Source organism: Mangifera indica, chromosome 7 (genome assembly GCF_011075055.1).
Source record: "Mangifera indica cultivar Alphonso chromosome 7, CATAS_Mindica_2.1, whole genome shotgun sequence".
Lineage (NCBI taxonomy): Eukaryota > Viridiplantae > Streptophyta > Magnoliopsida > Sapindales > Anacardiaceae > Mangifera > Mangifera indica.
In genome coordinates this window covers 19,867,787-19,887,137 of record NC_058143.1, presented here as the reverse complement: position 1 = coordinate 19,887,137, position 19,351 = coordinate 19,867,787, and the positions used below count along the sequence as shown (strand labels likewise).

Sequence of the window (19,351 nt, the reverse complement as noted above, 5' to 3'; positions counted from 1 at the left end):
ATTCTTTTATATTTATTGATCGATTTTCTAACGTCAATTGGAACGATATTATAATTGTACCAGCGTTTGCTCTACGTCACTTATAATACTTTGTCTTTGTAAAATCCTATGGAATAAATTATACAAAAAGGAAAAAAAAAAAAAAACTTGAAAGAAATTGCCGGGGATGGAGTTTTCAGAAATTATAGCAGTGTTCATAATGGACTGCTAATTCAGAAGCTGTCGAATATTCACTGGCGAGATATATTTTGAGCCACCATCCATTAAATACTTGGCCGCAATCATGTTTGCCGCATAAGAGGGATGGAAGGCATCCCAAAACACGTATTTGCTTCGATCGGCACAAACTTTAGCGCCATTAGCACATGGAAATAAGCCGCCATGTATTCCAGCAATGTGGCAGCAGGCATAATCCATTCTTTCAAACCCTGAGAAAGCAAAGAGAATTATACAATCCGATCAATATGAATAATGTAAATGCTAGGAAAAGCACATTGGTAGGAACGGAATTGGCTGCAGGTTTACAAGTGTGAGAGAAAATCTCACCTCTTAAATTAGCTTTTATGGTGAGAGAGATCTGACAAATGGTATCAGGTAAGTTTGACTTTAAAGAACAAATTAGACCCAGTCAAGGGGAGGGTTCGCTCTTTTTACTTTAGGCGTGTAACCCATGTTTGGTAGTCTTCCCCTAGTGGTGGCTGTAGGAAGTGTGGGCTATAACCCAGGTTTGGTGGTGATCTTCGTCTAGCAGTGGTTGTGGGGAGTAATCTAGGTTTAATGGTCTTGGTAGTTGTAGGGAATGTGGGTTTAATATGAGTGAGTAGATATAGACCGATTGATAACCCAACGTGTGGGGAAAGATTGTTAGGAATTTTATATTAATTAAGAATAGAATTAAGTGTGGGTATAAAAGTGAGGGAAACCTCACCTATTGAGTTAGCTTTTGGGCTCAAAAGGTCTAATAAAACATATAAGACACTATTGATTATAACTCACCATATGATTCATAATTCTTAATAATATCTTCCAAAATAGCATAAGCATCAGCAAGAACATATTTTGATTTTGTATTGCTCAAGGTAAGCTCAGCGAGCAGCGCTTTCAGTTTACTGTTGTATAACTTGGCATCGCTATTCACCGAAGCAAGACACTCATTTCCTGGAGGATACATACCTCTAATAAAAGGCATGCAACCAGCCGCACCAACGTTTGCCACTACAATTTTTCTGGCATCCAAATGGTACAGTCTCTTCATGCCCACAAGAAAAAATAAAAATGAATTCCAAACAAAATTGTGATAACAACATCCAAAAGTATCAAATATGTATTAAATTTTACTATTTATTATTAAAGTTATCAGACAAATCCGGTAACTTCAATAATAAATACCGAAAGTTTGGTATGAATATTCAAAAGAAAATAAACAAAAGTTAGAAAATTTACTGTAAGTTGAGATCTGAATCTTGAAATGACAATGTCAGTGTAAGCATCCGAAGACAAGTTCTTTCCTTTAGTATTACGCTTGAAAAACGTTACATCATTTGAGCCAATAGCAAGAAAGTATAGAGATCGAGTAAGAAGACTCTTAGCTGCATGTTCACCGATTCTGGAGATAATTTCTTGCCTAGTGTTTTCAAAGCAAGAGATCTGCATATCGAAAGTGATACGATCACCCTGTATAATAACATCATCAGCCATAATTGAAGTAAACAAAAGATGTATTTTATTCCATTAAATGGATTGAACTTATGTTTTTTTTTAAATTAAAGAAAGTGAACTCTCAAATTTTCACATTAGAAAACCGAAATTTTATATATTTTTTTTAACGGTCAGTCTCTTCATTTGAGAAAAGTGATAATCCAATATCTATTGATATTGTTACGCCAACAAAATACTGAATTAAATGGAGTAAGAAATGTTACATAGATGGCTCCGGTTTCATTCAATATTCCAGCTCCAGAAGAAGCATAATTAACACCCTTCAGAATTCTGCCTCCGACTGTTGTTGGAGCCAAGTAAGGAGGAGCCAAGTTAAAACCCAGTTCTTCTTCTGCATTCATGGAACAAAATTACAGAAACAAGCTCTCAACTTCTGAAAACGAAGGACACAGACGTCGAAAAAATAAAATAAAACTTTCCTATGATGTCAGGAATTGTTCTATCATTCGTATATCGTCCTGATGACCCTAGAGTACCAAAATCAATCCCATTTGGACTCACAGGCGTTGCCAATGTTTTAATGTAGAAGTTGTTTCCCGCATCGACCAGCGAGTCTCCAAAAATGAAAACTGCTGGGACAGTTTTTCCTGAGCAACTGCCTACGATCAAGAAGATTGTTAAGACTTCGGAAACGCGCCTGAGCGATTTGAGCCTCTCCATCATTAACAACGTACCAGGAGACTAGAGATAGTGCACTTTACAGTTGATTGTCGGCCAAATGACCCCAGGGTTTGATACAAACCTATCCCTAACTATTAACTATCGAAAATCTAACTATTCATCCATCTATTAAATTTTACTAATATTGTTAGGTGTAAAATTGTAATTTATCAAAATATTTAAAAAAACTAAAAGTTTATCACATTCCCCAAGTTTTAAAATTTACTTCCACCCAAAGTTTGAAAAATTAATATTTTCCCCTGAGGTTTTTTTAGCCACCACTATCAACAACTAGAGACAATGACAATAGCATTCTCTCTCCCTCCCGACTTTTCTCTCAGTCTAATTAACATGATTTTTTTTCGTCTTTATCTCCGGCTACCAACAATGGTAGTTGAAAAAACTCTAGAGAAAAATATTGATTTTTCAAACTTAAGTGAAAGAAATTCGTTAGTTTTTAAACCTAGGGGAAAATGTGATAATTTTTTAGTTTTATTAAATATTGTGATAAATAATAATTTTACCTTTAATAGTAATAATAAAATTTAACAAACAATAGGTATTTAAATTTTTAATAATTAGTGAGTGGAAAGTTAGGTTTGTGTCAAATCTTGGGTGGGAAATAGTCATCTGACCTTGATTTTATAATGAGAACTCATGAGAGACTAAAAATTTGTGGTTTAATTCAAATAAGGTCCCACTACAAGTTTAGCAATATGTAGGGGCATATGAGATAATAACAAAAAATTGATTATGTGAACTCCTGAGCTGTTCAAAGTGAATAAAATATCGATAAGGAACCATTTTATTGAATCCGTACGTTACAAATGTTACATGATGAAGTAAATCTTAATAAGTATATTGAGTTCCATAAATGTGGTAATATAACACCTTAAACCCTGGTATCAAAAGGGTGGATATAACAGTTCAAATTTGATATCAATAAAGTACATTGAAATGTTAAGTATGTATAGATATTTTATATATTAATTAAAGAATATATAAACTCTTAAATTATTAATCCATGTTTTGAAAAGTAAAACGTGAAATTCAACCCCTGACGGATTGTATGTGCAAAATATTACTATAGATTAAACTATTGGAAGATGACGTCGGACTTACACTGAGGTTTTTAAGGTATCTACCTCGTGTCAATAATACTAACTTGCCCTGCAAGACAAGCAGCTTTTAGATACTTGCCCAACATAGGATCATTCTTTATTTTTCCAAGATGCCTTAACAACTCAACTGCACAATATTACCTCTCAAGCCTGTCAACATTAGCTTCTCATTCGATTTGAAAACTGCTTTGTATTTATAAGGGCTACGGTATTGGTTTCTTATTAATTAATTCTTTGGATTTGGACTAATTACATGAACACCGATAGGAGCATCAACTATATCAAGCGAACTACAACCCTACCGTCGTCCCGACACTGCAAGACGTGAAGGAAACACCACAAAACGACGGATAACCTGCCTCAAGCATGTGGGCATTGCACCGGTTCGAGATCATCGTTTGGTTCATTTGCAAATGTGTTTTTTTTTTTTTGGAACTTTTTTTAGTGATGAAAAACTAATAGTGATCTCAAATCAAAAGTGAAATGTAAAAATGAGTAGAGAAAATATAAATTAATGAGAAGAATGAATTGCGATATGACATGACACAAAAAAAGGATTCAAATCGAATAAATTTAACATGAATGAAAAAGGGATAATTGCACAATCTTATTGAACTTTTTCAAATGGGGCAACACCCATAACACCAATTATCTTTTCATGAGCAACTATCTAAGTCAGCAATTGAGCTTTTGCATATCAATAATATTATGTGTATATTTTTTTTATACAAATACAATGTTTCATCATATAATTGAGTATTATTTTATTTTTAATTTTTAATTGTCTAATCACATAATAATATATCATTGTTTATATATAAAATTATATACATAACATGACATGACTTGTTTTTTAAAAACGTCTGAATGAGTCATGTTTAGGTTAGTGTATTTCCAACCGTAACACAAGAAGATATAACACAAATGCAAGCCATATAATTTCTAACCGTAGGAATTATCAATTATGAATGAGTGAAAAGAAAAAATAATAGCTCAAACTATTTTGAGAGTAGTTGCTAGGCTTGAATTCAATTCTGGCATGTTGTATTGAATTTTAATATATCCAAAATCGAGCCTAACTTGGTTTGAATTCATCTCTAATTATAAGATATAAAATAATATTTGAAGTTTATTAATTTTGTATATGTAAGTTGTAAAATTATATATAAATTTTACAAGAAAATAGAAATGGAATTGAATATTAGTGATAATTGGTGATGAAGGACGTGGTGCATATTCAAGTGAAGATAATTTTATTTATTATAGTTGTTAATTATAGAGATTTTAACAATACTCGACTCACTCATGATGTATCTGTAAGCTACAATTTAAAGCCTACGTTAACACATGCAGAAGCCTGGCTTGCTTACTACTACCTATAGCTTAGGTTTACAGAATCAAAACCTACCGCCAGCACCTCCTCCGAAACCACCGCCTGCTCCTCCACCTCCACCTGCACCACCTCCAATTCCTACTCCGCCACCTGCACCTCCTCCAAAGCCTCCACCAGCTCCACCTCCAACTCCTCCACCACCACCTTTGCCTCCTCCAAAGCCACCTCCAGCACCCCCACCAGCTCCTCCTCCTATACCACCACCTTTACCTCCTCCAAAGCCACCACCAGCACCTCCACCAGCTCCCCCTCCTAAGCCACCTCCAGCACCCCCACCAGCTCCTCCTCCCACACCACCACCTTTCCCTCCACCAAAGCCACCACCAGCACCTCCACCAGCTCCCCCTCCTAAGCCACCTCCAGCACCCCCACCAGCTCCTCCTCCCACACCACCACCAGCACCTCCACCAGCTCCCCCTCCTAAGCCACCTCCAGCACCTCCACCAGCTCCCCCTCCTAAGCCACCTCCAGCACCCCCACCAGCTCCTCCTCCAACACCACCACCTTTCCCTCCACCAAAGCCACCACCAGCTCCCCCTCCTAAGCCACCTCCAGCACCTCCACCTGCACCACCTCCAAGGCCACCGCCAGCACCTCCTCCACCTCCAGCGCCTCCACCACCCCCAACTCCTATGCCACCACCTTTACCACCTCCTAAGCCTCCACCTCCTCCTAAACCACCACCACCTCCGAGTCCTCCACCTCCTCCAACACCACCACCGCCTCCAAGTCCTCCACCTCCTCCTGCACCAGCCCCACCGCCTAAACCACCACCAAAGCCGTCAGAAAAATCATCCATCTCAAGCTTCCTGCATTCCCCTATCGCTATCACCAGAACAAATACCACAGCTAGTAAACCAAAATACTTAGAATGTTTCCCCATCTTTCTATAAGAGCAAAATGCACACACAAATCGAAGAGAGAAATTAGTACTTGCTTAGTGATGGTAAGCTCGCACTGTAAGCAACCTATTTATAGTAAACTAACAGTAAAAATCATTAATGCATGCAGTTGCAACTTCCAAGCTAGCTCTTGCTTTCATGTTCTTCTGACAAGAACATGCTTTTTATTGTTTGCTTAATAAGAAGTCGCAAAATTCAAGTGGGTTTGAAAATGGCCGGTGAAATCATAAAGAAGTTGTCCCAGTCTCAACTACTAACCTAACCACTGTCTCCACCGTCAGTCGATTCCAGCATACGGACAGCTGCGATCAATTATCGCCAGTGAGTTATATGCTTCTGCTTCTAGTACTTTTTTTTTCAATATCATTGAATCACATTACAGTCTCAGGCACTCTACAAAATTTCAAAGCTTTGCATTCAATGCTGGCTGGTTCTTTTTTTTTTTTTTTTTTGCTTCTTTCTTTCTTAGAGTAACTTTCATATAACATGAGTAAGATTTATGTAATCCTTTATCAATTAAATCTTGTCGACTAAGCTTATCGGAACCCCCGGAAGCTGTGAAACGACAAAAACATCTTTTTTCTCAGGGCCCAAAATTACAGCTAAAGGTGGTAGGCTTCGGAAAATTAGATGTGATTGTCGAGCTCAAATTCTACGGACTAGGGACTTAGGAAATCACAGTTAATGTTTGTATAACCAGATTCAAAACTGATTTGATGAAAGAGACGATTTGATCTAATTGATAGTCAAATCAGGTTAATTAATTATTAAAAAATAATATTTAAGTTTTTTTTTTTTGTATAATTTATCATTTAGGTTTATTTAATATTAAAATAAATTTAGTTTAATATTTTATATATTCAAATATAATAAATAACATCTTGAGTTTAAGTTTTTAAAATGAATTTTTTTTCAAAACATTAATTTTTATGTTACCAAGTCAAAGTTGGAATTATAAATAGTCTGCTTGAACGGTTCAAATGTTTTAATTGCAAAAAGCATTTTTAGGTGAATTTCTATCATTTAATTTGAGTTTAAATTTGAATTCAAACTCGAACAACTTAAATTAAATCAAATCTTATCTTTCGTATAAAATAAAAAAGGAACATATTTGAATCTAAATAGTGAGACCAAATTCTTAACAAATAGAAATGAAGAAAGTGATATATAAAGAGCATTAGCCCATCAATTTTCACTTATAATTTCCGTCTATTATTAAATAGGCCGAAAGTCTATATTTTGTCTAAATTTTAGTTAAATTTCAAAAATATATTTACGCTAACTTAAAAATTGAAACATTATCAATGAGCCAACTGCTATTAAAATTTTTTGTTAGTAAAATAAAATCGTTATTTTATCAATATTATTAAAAAATATAAAATTTATCATATTTTCACCTTAAATTTTAAAAACTACCAACTTTACTCATATCTAAAGTTTTTTAACTTTTAAAAGTAATATTTCCCTCATCTTCCCCAAAAAAACCTAGGGTTGATGAAGATATTATAGATTCCAGAAGAGTCCGATCGGAGAGAGCCAATTGGGAGATAAGAAAGAGGTTGAAAGTGTTATCGTTGATAGCCAAAAAATGGAAAAAAAAAATAAACTCTAGGCTTAGGAGGGAGGAGAAAATGTTACTTTTTCAAACTTTGAGAATATAAATCAAGTGTTAGTTTGTAAAACCAGGGGAAAATACTATAAATTTTTAATGTTTTAGGGGTTAGTGATGAAATAACGATTTTATCCTTATCTCTAACTGAAAATTTTAACAACAATTAACTTATAAATAAGTTTTTGAGTTTTTGAACTATCGTAGATATATTTTTGATAGTAGACTAAAACTTGAGTGTGATATAGTCCTTTGGCCTACTAAATACAGGAAATAATGTCACCCACTTTTCAATTATTTTGTATAATGCAAAAATACATATAAAACACCCTTCATAAATAAGATTTTTGACTTTTTTTTCGGTGTCTGAACATGAAAGAGACCAGTGCTGGTTTTAATTAAAACCGAAACCAAATAAAGCTTACCTTGAGATAGATTTAAGATTTAAGATTAATAAACTGAGATTCAAATTTAGTTTTAATTTTGACTTTTATTCATCCCAGTTTCAATTTGAATGTTTAAATTCTTCGAATTTGATTTACTCAGTCTGAATTTAAATTCGTAGGGTTTTGTTCGAATCTAATCTTAAAAGAGTCTGCGATTGTGTTTTTTAAGCCTACAAATCGTGGGCCCAATCTTGATCTAAGTTTGGCCCAACTAATTATGATCCAGGGCTCAACACTCTCTCCCTGTACTGGAGCGATCCAATGACCCGAGAACCAACCGGGTTTTTGCATGTGGCCAAGTGAGATAATTCGAACGAAACGATAAATTTTTTAGACATTTCGGTACTCGACTCATCTTACCCTAGAGTCCAAGACTGAAGAACAAAAGCAGACAAGTAGATTAGGGTTTCCAGCATCAAGCAATCTAAAAGATGGACGGAGCTGATAGAGCTGAGGTTGATGGAATCGTCGACTCAAAGGACTTACAGCAACAGAGCAAAGCATTTGATAAGCTCACTGACCGTGTCGAAGATCGTCAGCTGAATTCCACTCGTGTGCAAGAGGTAAACAAGCTTAATATTTTTTTTCTTTTTAATTTGGTTTATTAATTGTTGTTTGATGTTGCAGGCTATGGCCTCGATTGCCGCTTCAAAAGAAGGAGATTTGAATGCCATGAGACTGAGGCAAGTCCTTGTATTTTAATTTATTTACTGTGCATTATTAGGTTAATAACTGATTTGATAAGAATATTGGAACACAAAATATAAAATTAGTAAAGAAAAATAAAAATAATACCTGTAGTTTTGGAAGAATTTCTGGGCTAATAAGGGTCTGATTGAACTTGGCTCGATTCTAGAATAACCATCTCAAGACCGAGCTTGGCTCACTTGTTGGCAAACAATATCATTGAAGAATAAGATGAAGAATCACTTGAGAAGAATTAGAATTGTTTGAATCTAGAATTATCACTAAAGAAGAAGAAGAATGTGGTGATGCTGGCAAGGCAAAAGGTTTTGAGCCGAGCCGAGTTCAAGTTGAGATTTTTCTGATTTGAACTTTGTTTGTTTAAAATGAACAGTGATCCAAACTCGAGCTCGAGCTTAGATCCACCCCTATTTGTAGTTATTTGAACTGTTTATAATTTGTTTAAAAAGGGCTGTTGTATGGTGTAATGGTGAAAGATTGAATTAATGGCATGTACATTGTGTCATGACCTTCTGCAAAAAAGTATAACAGGAATTACATACAACGTAAAAAGGCCACTACAGGGAAATAATGTTCTTATGGTATGCTTAACCCATCAAAAGAGATAAAATAAAACCTTCTGGTGGACTAAAGTGGTTGACTGGGTGGGACTTTGAATGAGCTTAAGCATTCCCAAACCGGTTTTGGAACTTCAATGATTTAACCAATAAAAATTTTTTTAATGTTTGTCTCTGAAGCAGTTTGTTTCACCTAAAGATGGTGTATTTTAGACTTTTTAGCATTATTGAGTGGTTATCTATTGGGTCAAACGAAGTTCAATTGAGATATTCGTTGTGTGACCTCAAGCACATTACACTTTTGTTTCTTACAGGGAGAAAGAACTAGCTGCTGTCAAGATCAATGCAGCCGATGTCGACATAATTGTAAATGAGCTAGAGGTCAGTTGGCCACTTTCTAGCTCTAAAGTTATGCATTTGCGAAATGCTTCTAATATGTTCTTTACTTTGATTTTGAGAACAGTTGGACAAAAAGGTTGCTGAAAGAACCCTACGCGAGCACAAGGGTGATGCTGTTGCTGCCATTCGATACTTGCTTCGTTAGAGATCAATATGGAATTTAAGGTGCTATTTTTCCCTAACAGTTTTGATTGCTCAAATGTGAACCTGGATAGATATAGCTAAGCCCTTTCTGTCTGTATGAACAATCTAGTATTGAACATCCCAGGTGATTTGATGAATGCCAATTGTTGGTGTGCTTTGATGATCACGTATTTCAATTTATTTGTAAACATCTATCAATGCTAGAGCCTAGAGGTGGATTCAAGCTGAGCCGTCTCAACCTTGAATCCATGTTCGGCTCAAACAAACTAAACTCGAGCTAGAGTTCCAATTCGACAACTTGGTTTGGGTTCAAGGGTTCGTCAGGTGATTCACCTCTCCCATTTTATTGTTTCTCCTTCTGATGATATTGTTAACTAGTTTGAACAAGTTCAAGTTTGATTTCAAATTGAGTATTTTGAATTCAAGTTGAGTCCACCCCTAGGTAGCTATACTTAGAAATAGGTGAGTTGTACCGCCCAACAGCATGGTGGTAAACAGAGCTCCACTAATACACCTTTTTCCCTCCTTCCATAATATCTTTTGAAATGATTCAACCTTAGAAGAGTTCTTTCTAAGCTATCAAGTAGTTGTAAATCACTCGGCAACCAACCACAGTCGAGAAATCTGATTTACCACAAAATTCTTGTGAGAAAAAGTATACTGAAACTGTTTACTTACAATTTAAAGCTTGCTCGTAGGTCATATGCAATGTTACAACCAGATGGTCACGTTGGAAGTTGGTGCCTAACTGAATTATGAAGTTCGAAGGCCAACTTGAGGGGAAATTATTTATAGCCCAACATGTCTCACTCATAATAAAGAACCAACCCAACCGTCCCATGAAATACTATTACTATACGGTGTAGATCACAAATTTTGATGTCTAAAACTAATCATCTTGTCGCATAAAAGAATCGCTTATTTAGAATAAATAATTCAAAATAAAACTCTAATAAAATTGTAAACTTATATAAGCCACTTGAACAAATCTTTCAAATTACACTCTTACAATCTACAAATTATAGGCTTCCAATCTATGAGAGGTAGAATTAAGTCAAACTAAATATGTGCAGAAGTTAGTTTAAATTCGGTTAGAATCCAAAATAACTAGTTCTAGTTTTAGTTTTAGTTTTAGTTTGAATTTTAACTGATTTTAACGATGTGACAATGCCATCATGAAATAGAAGAACAATTGTAAAAAAAAAAAAAAAAAAAAGAATTCTTCAAAAAAGAAAAATTGGAGGGGAAAAGATCTCCCTTGCGAGATGGGCAAAGTGGAAAGATTGATCTGGTGCACATGTGATGGATCCCAAAAGCATCCATTCTTAAGCTGACGTTCAACATCACCCACAACAAAGTAAAGCCAATCCAATCCAACACCATCGCCATTTTGATAAATAAACAATGCAAATATTAATAATAATATTAATTCACTCTCTATATACTCCAACGAGAATCATCTTTTCTGTACAACTTTTTTCCTTCCTAAACAAGTTCTGACACTCTCATTAAAGCTTCAACCCCCACTCACAGATTTTTTCAAGACTTCTATCATGCTAGTACAAAAATAAAGCATTGCAGCAATCACCATCACATTGTCCTTTTTTTCTTTTTATCTGGCAGCTTCAGCTTTGCGCCTTTGGGGTTGTGCCAATAATACATAAGCCTTTTGGTGGTAGCCATCTGTTTTTCACCACCAAAGAAATGGAATTGCTTTTCAAAATTAGTGCCGATGCTTCCAATTAGCCATACTGTGGTTGAATTGCTTCCAATTAGCCATACTGTTGTTGAATTCAAGTAATGGAACTGAAACACCAGAACAAGGTCTATAAACTATAATTCCTTCTGGGTGCTATCTCCTGCCGCTGTCCGGGATGCCTGGAATTGACTGACAAATTTTCTCTGCACATCTCGAAGTCTATCCAGCAGTTCCTGAAATGATGGCCGGCGTTGTGGATCGCTGTTTCAAGAAAGTTGATTGGCATGTTATCATAATCAAATGTCTGTAAATGTTCTTCTATTTGAGGGAACTATTAAATAAAAGAAATACTATATTATAAAATTAACCATTGAAAATGATCATGTTCCGATCAACAATAATTCCATTTGACTTGATATGTAACCCAAAACATCAATATTCTCACACATCACTTGACAGACAAACGAGAAAATAGTTCTAAGTTCCTAACTATTAGGAATTTATGATAGCCACAAAAATTCCATCAAGGGCAACGGAAACTGGAGAATTTAAGCAAAAAAATTAATCATCACAAAAGTATCACGGCAGTATATTTGGTGGGCATGGCATGATTCATATACAGAAAACACGGGGCATATGCACCTCACTAACAATAATTTTCAGCAATTTTCATCAACAACTATACAATAGTCTCAAATTGTTTTACACGGGGAGGCTGTTTAGAGTGGCGGATCTCTGGTGCTAGATAAGGCTATAGATAGGAAAAGCAAACAAAGTAAAGAGTCATAAATAAGCACCTGTGCCAGCAGCTCTCCATTATGGAAGCCCACTGTGGATCCAAATCTTTTGGGATCTCTAATCGTTGGTTCATGAACCCTACAGCTCCAATCACCTGCAAATATCCCAAACAAGCTGTTCATAACAATATATATATATAGAACATCCAATACAGATTGTTTAGAAAAAGCTGGTTGCTATAAAAAAGATTCCACCTCATACACCTTGTCGTCTCCTTTCAAAGACTAAAGAATGCATCGCATTGTGAAAGTATGACTCAGAATATTACTTTCACAATGTCTGTCTTTATAATTTTCCAAATAATTACTATACCTGCATGGAGTTGAGATTATCCCAAGGGATCTTTTCAGTGGCAAGCTCCCACATTATCACTCCAAAGCTGTATACATCAGACCTAAGTTTTCACATGGGAAAAAGATAAATTTGATAAGTTTGACCATTCATTAGAGATGATGATCAAGTATGAGAAGGGGAAACAATTAGTATCCAGCTAAAGAAAAACATACTTCTCATCTGAGGGTTCATTACGGAGAACTTCTGGCGCCATCCATTGAGGCTACAAAATAGGAGCAAAGTAAGCTGATTAGATTGACAGTTAACTGAAACACAAACTCCAAGCCTTGTATAAAAAAAGAAATAGAATAACGAGAATGATTATCACTAATGAAGATGATAGTTGCATCCAAATAACTTACTGTTCCATTCCCCGTCTTGGTGGTGAGATATGTCTCATGCTTGAGACGTGACAGACCAAAATCACCAACCTATTTCATATGAGAAGAAGATTACACTTTTACTGTTTTAAAATTCAAATAAATGCAATGAGAAAAAGCAAAAAAATGGTTTTATCAAAAATTCATAAACGGCAGACCTTCACAGTCCAATGTTTATCAACTAGAAGATTCGAAGACTTCAAATCACAATGGATGATTGGGGGGTTACAATGATGAAGATAACTCATGCCCCGAGCCTGCAACAAGTTTAGTAATATTAGAAATCATGAGTTTCTCCAAGAGAAAATACAATCAAGCTACATAAACACAAGTTACTAGAATCAGGCCACACCAAAAAAAAAAAAACTTCCAAAGAATGTCTAAGGCACTGCAAAAGAGGACAGCAAAAATGGAAGCAATAACTCAAGAGAAATGCAACAAACATATGGCACTACTATACTCAAAATAAATTGATCATAATTCAAAAATTAATAAATAAAATATTTTCAAGAATTACTTAATACTCACTATATCTAAAGCCATAAGCACACGTCGTCTCCAATCAAGTTTACTTGTGTTCCTTTGTAGCAAGCGAAACAAACTTCCCCTGCATTAAAAAAAAAAAAAACTCTAAAATCAAAAAATTAAGAACATAAGAAGAGGGAATGTAAAGAATTATCATGAAGTTGAGAATGAACCGTGGAAGAAATTCTGTAACAATGCAGAGACGCTGAGGCGAAGTCACAGCTCCCATAAAGAGCAGAATGTTAGGATGTCTAAGTCTTTTCATCAGAGATACCTTTATATACAACCATTAAGTAAAATCAGATTAGCCTTTACAAATTAATAATAGCAAAATCAAGAAAGAAAATTACATAATGTTATTGCTACAAACTAATTTCAAGAGAATTAATGGTAAAAAACCAAAAACAGTATACAGCGGTATCTAATAAGATCCTTTGAATACATTATTATCTGTGGAACTAGTAGATTTATAATGGGGTATGAAGAAATAAATAAACCTCAATTGTAACACAGTTCAACAAAATGCTATTTGAAAACAAATGAAACAGTCATCCAGCAAGATTTAAATAAAAACGGCTCCAATGATCTTGCACACAGTGATGAACTTAAATCCCACCAGAAGTATATGCTCTGAGTATTTCTCTAGATAACGGGATTGTAACTGGACAAACTTCATTGTGCTTCATAAATCATTCTCAGTACAATACAAGGAACAAACAATTTTTTGTCTATGTTACTAAGCAAGATAAAATTACATCAGAGCTCATTAAGCTGTCAGGGAAAGGCTTGATTTTTCTCAGTTTTTATCACAAAAAAACCTAAGAATATAAGTAACTGAACAATGATATGATGAATGGTTATATGAACGGAAAGCACACCTCTTGTCTAAAGGAATGCATCACATCATCTGAATATTCTTGCTTGGAGAATACCTTGATGGCAACATCCTGCAATAACATAACTATATTATACACAATTAACATGAATATGATAGTTCTTATAGTTTGATTTTCCATCTAAAACATTCATATCACTGACATAAGACTATTGTTCTTATTTAAAAAATATATTAACTTTAATTTAAATAACAGCATAAGTGCGACGCCAAAATCATTATTTACTATGAATAAAAAAAGCAGAGTCCCACTATGCTGCACATATACAGACCATAGATTTAGGTTAATTTGTGCAACATTTAAATGGATATGTAATGATAACACTCAAACATCTCATCTCAAAGAAACCAACAAGGATGATATATCTAATTTATGCATCCTCTGAAAATCTAATTAATCAAAAGAAGAGCAATAGAACATACTGATCCATACCACAGACCATGGTACACCGTACCACAAGAACCTGCAGATACAAGGGGAAAACGTCAAATTTATGTCAGTCTCATACATAGCCAAGCAAAACTACACCCTTTACATGGCAATACATCAAAATACAAATTGAGAGGACGATTTTTAGCAATAACACTGTATCAGCTAATCAGTAATCATCCTTTGAAAAAATTTTATTTAACCAACATGAGCATATTCCAAGAAATTAAGAGTAAATAAGTGGTTCCACTTAATGACATGGCATTCCTACCATTCTTGTCAAGCCTTGCTAGAATTAATTAGGATAACAGTTTCCATTCACTTGAAAGATGATTACCTTGCCCAATCTGTTCTCCAATTGTCAAGTCTTCCCACAAGATTTCATAATCCAAGCAGTCATTGTCCAAGTCCACCTTATTTACAGCACTACCGCTGGTACTTCCACAGCTGCTAGCACTGCTTGTGCTGTTAACATTTACATATGAGGACCAGGATCCAGAGGCCTCATTATTTGAAGGCCTATTACATTCACTCATGTGGCTTTCAGATTTTGTGCCAGAAGGGCTCTTCTGCTGTATCAATTCATTGTCTTGATCATTTTGTGACCAGGGCCAAGCAAAACGACCAGACTTTGGCTCTGAAACTTCCCGCTCACTCGCTTTCCATGGCCACAATAGACCTTTCTTACCCAACAATTGTTCTGCTTTAGTTGTAATAATCTTTTGGATTGTAGTTTTTCCTTCACCCTCATCACCAGGATCTCTAAAAGGCTTGACAGGGGACCTCTCATCAACGGGAGTAAATACACCAAAAGGAGATGGAGGTATATCTCCTCTAGGCGTGCTAGCACCGCTTGAATTAGCATCCTCCTTATGATCAGAAAGAGCTGCATCAGACAACCCATGATCTGACTGAAGACTATCTCCACTTCCATCTTCACGGTCCATGAGATTTTCTCCATTCCGAATCTTTGACTTAACTTTGTTGCTCATCTTAGTTGCCTGCATTCATGATTTTGCAATTTAAAAATGTCACTTATAATAACTCAGACAAAAATCAAAACCAAAATACCAACCAGATTGGATATTTTTGAAGCAATTGCGGCTTGCAGAGACTGCTGAGAATCAAGGCCAAGTTTAGCTGTAACACTATTTCTAGGACGACCAAAACTTGAATCTGGCTCTGAATTCTTAGCACCCCACATTGCAACCCTAGTTTCTAGGAATGGTCGAGAATCACTAGACACACAAATAATCCCAACCAAAGAACCATCATCATCATAGAATGGAGTATTGGTAGCAACTGCCAAAAACCTCTCCCCCATTTTATTCTTCACAGGAAATTGCCCAGTCCAACTCTCCCCCATAGTAACCCGATTAACCATATTATGTGCAACTTCAGAGTCCCGAGGGTCTGATAGAAGCTCAATGGCATCATTACCAAGAGCTTCAGCAGCTGAGTAACCATAAAGGTTCTCCGCTGACCGGTTCCTGCAGAATCAACCATTTTCAAATAAACCCAACTATTAAATAAATAAACACACAACAAGATTTCTTTTTTTTTTTCCCTATTCAATCATACAAAGCTCGAGCTTTTAGTAACTAATTCATGCAAAAAAGGAAACACTTAGCTGAACAAACTACTCACCAATAAATAATACGACCATCAAGATCAAATATGTAAACAGATTGTCCCATGGACTGCAATATATTCAAATACTGTCTATCAGTAAAATTCACAGACGCCGGACCACCATCACCGCCACTAGAACCGCCGCCGGCTCCACCACTCTCGCCACTTCTGCTCTCTCTTTGCAACGGCGAAGAATGCCGAAACGAGGCCGAATTCTTCCATAAAGTAGTGGGTTCTTTTCTTCTTGGAGCAGCTCCCAATCTCAGACGGCGAGGCGACACAGAATGTGAACGTTGGTGGGTGACGTCGGATTTAGAATCTTTAAGCTTGGACAACTCTTCCTTCAAGTGAGCATGGCCCGCTTCAAGTTCTCGAATCTTCTTCAGAAGCTCCTCAGCAGGTGTATTATTGGCTTTCATTATTATTATAATCACTATCTGAAAATCAACGAAACTTATCCACTGAATTTATCAACACTATCTTGAAAAATACCCTTTACTGTTATTATTAGTATCTTTGAAGCTCTGGAAGAAACTCTATCTCTCTCTTTCTCTCTTTGTATGTGGTCAATTTCCTCAGAAATGCAAAAGAAAGAAGAAAGCAATATGTATGAGAGACAGCCAAGCAAGAAGCTGTTCTGTTTATTCATTTTAAAAATAAATAAAAATCACTTTTTTCAACTCTTTCTTTGGCTGGTTGGCTTTGCTTGTTCTCGTACATTCTCTCTCTTGTTTTGGGCGGTTTGGTTTTTTATTATTTTAATTCACTTAACATCATCCTGTTAGGTCAGAATGAAATTGAATCCATTCGTATAAATTGAACTTAAGTTAAGTTTATTAATTTGACTTATATGTTATTTTAATAATATTATTTATTTTATTAATAATATTATTTATTTTATTAATATTTTTTTAATTATATATTAATTTAAATAACTTGAAACTTAAATTAAATATTATAGTTTGGATCAATCTTAAAATCAAGGCTTATTTAATTTGAAGGGTTTTTTTTTTATATTTTATCATCATCTGATAAAGGTAAATTCGAATCAAATTAGTTTGATTTTAATTTATATTAAATTTGAATGAATTAAGTTTGAATTGACATTCCATTCTAATAAATCGTCTAAAGTTTAATTCATCTAATTTTTTGGTGATTTTATATATCTCATCAATAGTATTTTTTATCTTATTAACATCGTATAATAATTTTAGACACTAACTCAAATGAGTATAAACTTAAATCTGATATTATAAATTTAAGTTAAACTTAAAAATTTGTTTTTTTTAAATAATTTATTATTATGTAATTATGTGATAAAAGTGTATTCAAGTCAAACTAATTCAATGTAAAACTCAAATAAATCGAATTTGAGTTTGAGTTTAAACTTAATATTAAATATATTTATTATTCGAGTGATAATGTTTATCCCACTGATAACATTTTATCCTACTAATAACATTGTGATCAAACACTAACTTAAATGAGATCAGACTCAAATTAAATATTTTTAATTGGAGTTACATTAGAATTCGTATTTATTTGATTTGGGTAATTTAGTTTTTTTTTAAATAATTTATAACTATATGATTAAGATAGATTCAAATTAAATTAATTAAATTTATATTTATATTCAATTTTAATAAATCAAACTTAGGTTGGGACTTTAATACATCAATTTGACTTATTTATTATTCTATTGATATTCTCAAATAAATTTAAACTCAAAATAGATATAATAAAATGGAGAAAAACTCATATAACACTTATTCAAACTTGTCGTGACTCGAATCTACGAGTGCTTCTTATCGTCGTTTAATTGTGAATTGTAAATTAAAAAAAAAAAAACCGTACACACATAATATTTGTGTCTGTGGAGTAATCTGTCAATTAAATATTTAGACCACATGTTTATTTGTACGACAGGCCAACCAAACTTATTTTGCTTACGCGCTATCAGATAGCGTGGAATTTTGGCCTATGGTAGTGCTGATTTCCAGCTGACGGTCCGATACACTTGCCTCGTTTGTGATGGGGTAGTGCTAGGATTTTTTTCACTTTTTTATTTTGTTATTTTGTTTATGAATTTTCCTTTTCAACCAAAAGGCCAACCCTATCAAGGACCACCCTTAGAATTAGAAGGACTGTGCCCATCCACCCACATTTTTTTGTACGTCCACGCACCTTTTGGGTTCATGTAAAGCAATGTTTTTAGAAAGCCTTAGATTCGGTCAAAAAACCCGGTTTATAAGTCGCCCATCTGATCCAAGGGCTGAAGCACAGCTTACAAAGATTTTGAAGTTTAATCTTAAATCAATTCATTCTTATAACTAAAATAAGTTTCAACTATAATTCAAAATCTCGAATATCATTTAGATATTTAATTAATTGATGCAAATGGCCTTTGAGATAGGTGTTTATGATATCCTTTGGAACTTGAAAGCAAGAGGCAACTTCTCTTGTTTGCGTGCACGCACAGAGATGGGGGACAAAGGCCAGCCACAAAGGGACTGCCATTAAAACTTAGAAACCTTATTTGTGGGTTCTCCTTTCTTGCTTTTATTGAAGAAGAAAGAATAATAATTAAATCACTAAAAATAGAAACAAATTGATTGCTCTTATTTGACCAGTCAAGTTGAAAACCAAAATCCCCATCAGACAGCTAAAGCCAGTATTTTTTTTGAACTTATCAGGCTGCTTACAATTGCATCAATCTACTGCTTACCTATTATTGATGATATTGCATCTTGACATTTTGTAGCTGAAATCTTCAACTACTTTTCTACTTTTCAGGTTCAGGACTTGAGGGTTTGATTGGGTCTTGTTGTTCGGCTCAAAAGAGCTGAACTTGAAATGAAGCAATCCAAACTTATCGAGTTCAAGTTGATCTTGAGATTGATGCCAGAGCTGGAGCTCATTCTTTTTCTTCTTCTTTGTCCATCAGCTTTAGTGAACCAAGCTAAAATTCAAGCTGTCTCTTGCTCAAGTTTGACTTCATCTAAAT

General features: G+C 34.7%; 4 protein-coding genes across 5 annotated transcripts; 1 reads left to right on the top strand and 3 right to left on the bottom strand.

The window, feature by feature from the left end:
* Positions 1-207: 207 nt before the first annotated feature.
* LOC123221572 (GDSL esterase/lipase At4g16230-like) lies at positions 208-2,412 on the bottom strand. The gene is made up of 4 exons (XM_044644396.1): positions 2,110-2,412; positions 1,444-1,674; positions 997-1,249; positions 208-428 (listed from the first exon to the last, which is right to left on the bottom strand). The coding sequence occupies exons 1-4, from the start codon at positions 2,380-2,382 to the stop codon at positions 208-210; spliced, it is 978 nt and encodes a 325-aa protein (XP_044500331.1). The 5' UTR covers positions 2,383-2,412.
* Positions 2,413-4,897: 2,485 nt separating this feature from the next.
* Positions 4,898-5,776, bottom strand: LOC123221570 (glycine-rich cell wall structural protein-like). The gene has a single exon (XM_044644395.1). The coding sequence runs from the start codon at positions 5,774-5,776 to the stop codon at positions 4,898-4,900; it is 879 nt and encodes a 292-aa protein (XP_044500330.1).
* Positions 5,777-8,171: 2,395 nt separating this feature from the next.
* Positions 8,172-9,821, top strand: LOC123220707 (huntingtin-interacting protein K). The gene is made up of 4 exons (XM_044643263.1): positions 8,172-8,413; positions 8,478-8,533; positions 9,427-9,493; positions 9,576-9,821. The coding sequence occupies exons 1-4, from the start codon at positions 8,282-8,284 to the stop codon at positions 9,654-9,656; spliced, it is 336 nt and encodes a 111-aa protein (XP_044499198.1). The 5' UTR covers positions 8,172-8,281; the 3' UTR covers positions 9,657-9,821.
* Positions 9,822-11,049: 1,228 nt separating this feature from the next.
* LOC123220706 (serine/threonine-protein kinase BCK1/SLK1/SSP31-like) lies at positions 11,050-17,016 on the bottom strand. 2 transcript variants are annotated; one of them, XM_044643262.1, is made up of 14 exons: positions 16,363-17,016; positions 15,791-16,205; positions 15,053-15,716; positions 14,709-14,749; positions 14,269-14,337; positions 13,564-13,664; positions 13,394-13,472; positions 13,024-13,122; positions 12,848-12,916; positions 12,659-12,708; positions 12,465-12,546; positions 12,152-12,246; positions 11,450-11,615; positions 11,050-11,419 (listed from the first exon to the last, which is right to left on the bottom strand). In XM_044643262.1, exons 1-13 carry the CDS (start codon positions 16,764-16,766, stop codon positions 11,489-11,491), a joined length of 2,295 nt encoding a protein of 764 aa, XP_044499197.1. In that variant the 5' UTR covers positions 16,767-17,016; the 3' UTR covers positions 11,050-11,419; positions 11,450-11,488. The 2 variants fall into 2 exon arrangements, with proteins under 2 accessions (XP_044499197.1, XP_044499196.1); XM_044643261.1 differs by having other exon boundaries at positions 11,050-11,615; positions 16,363-17,015.
* Positions 17,017-19,351: the final 2,335 nt, after the last annotated feature.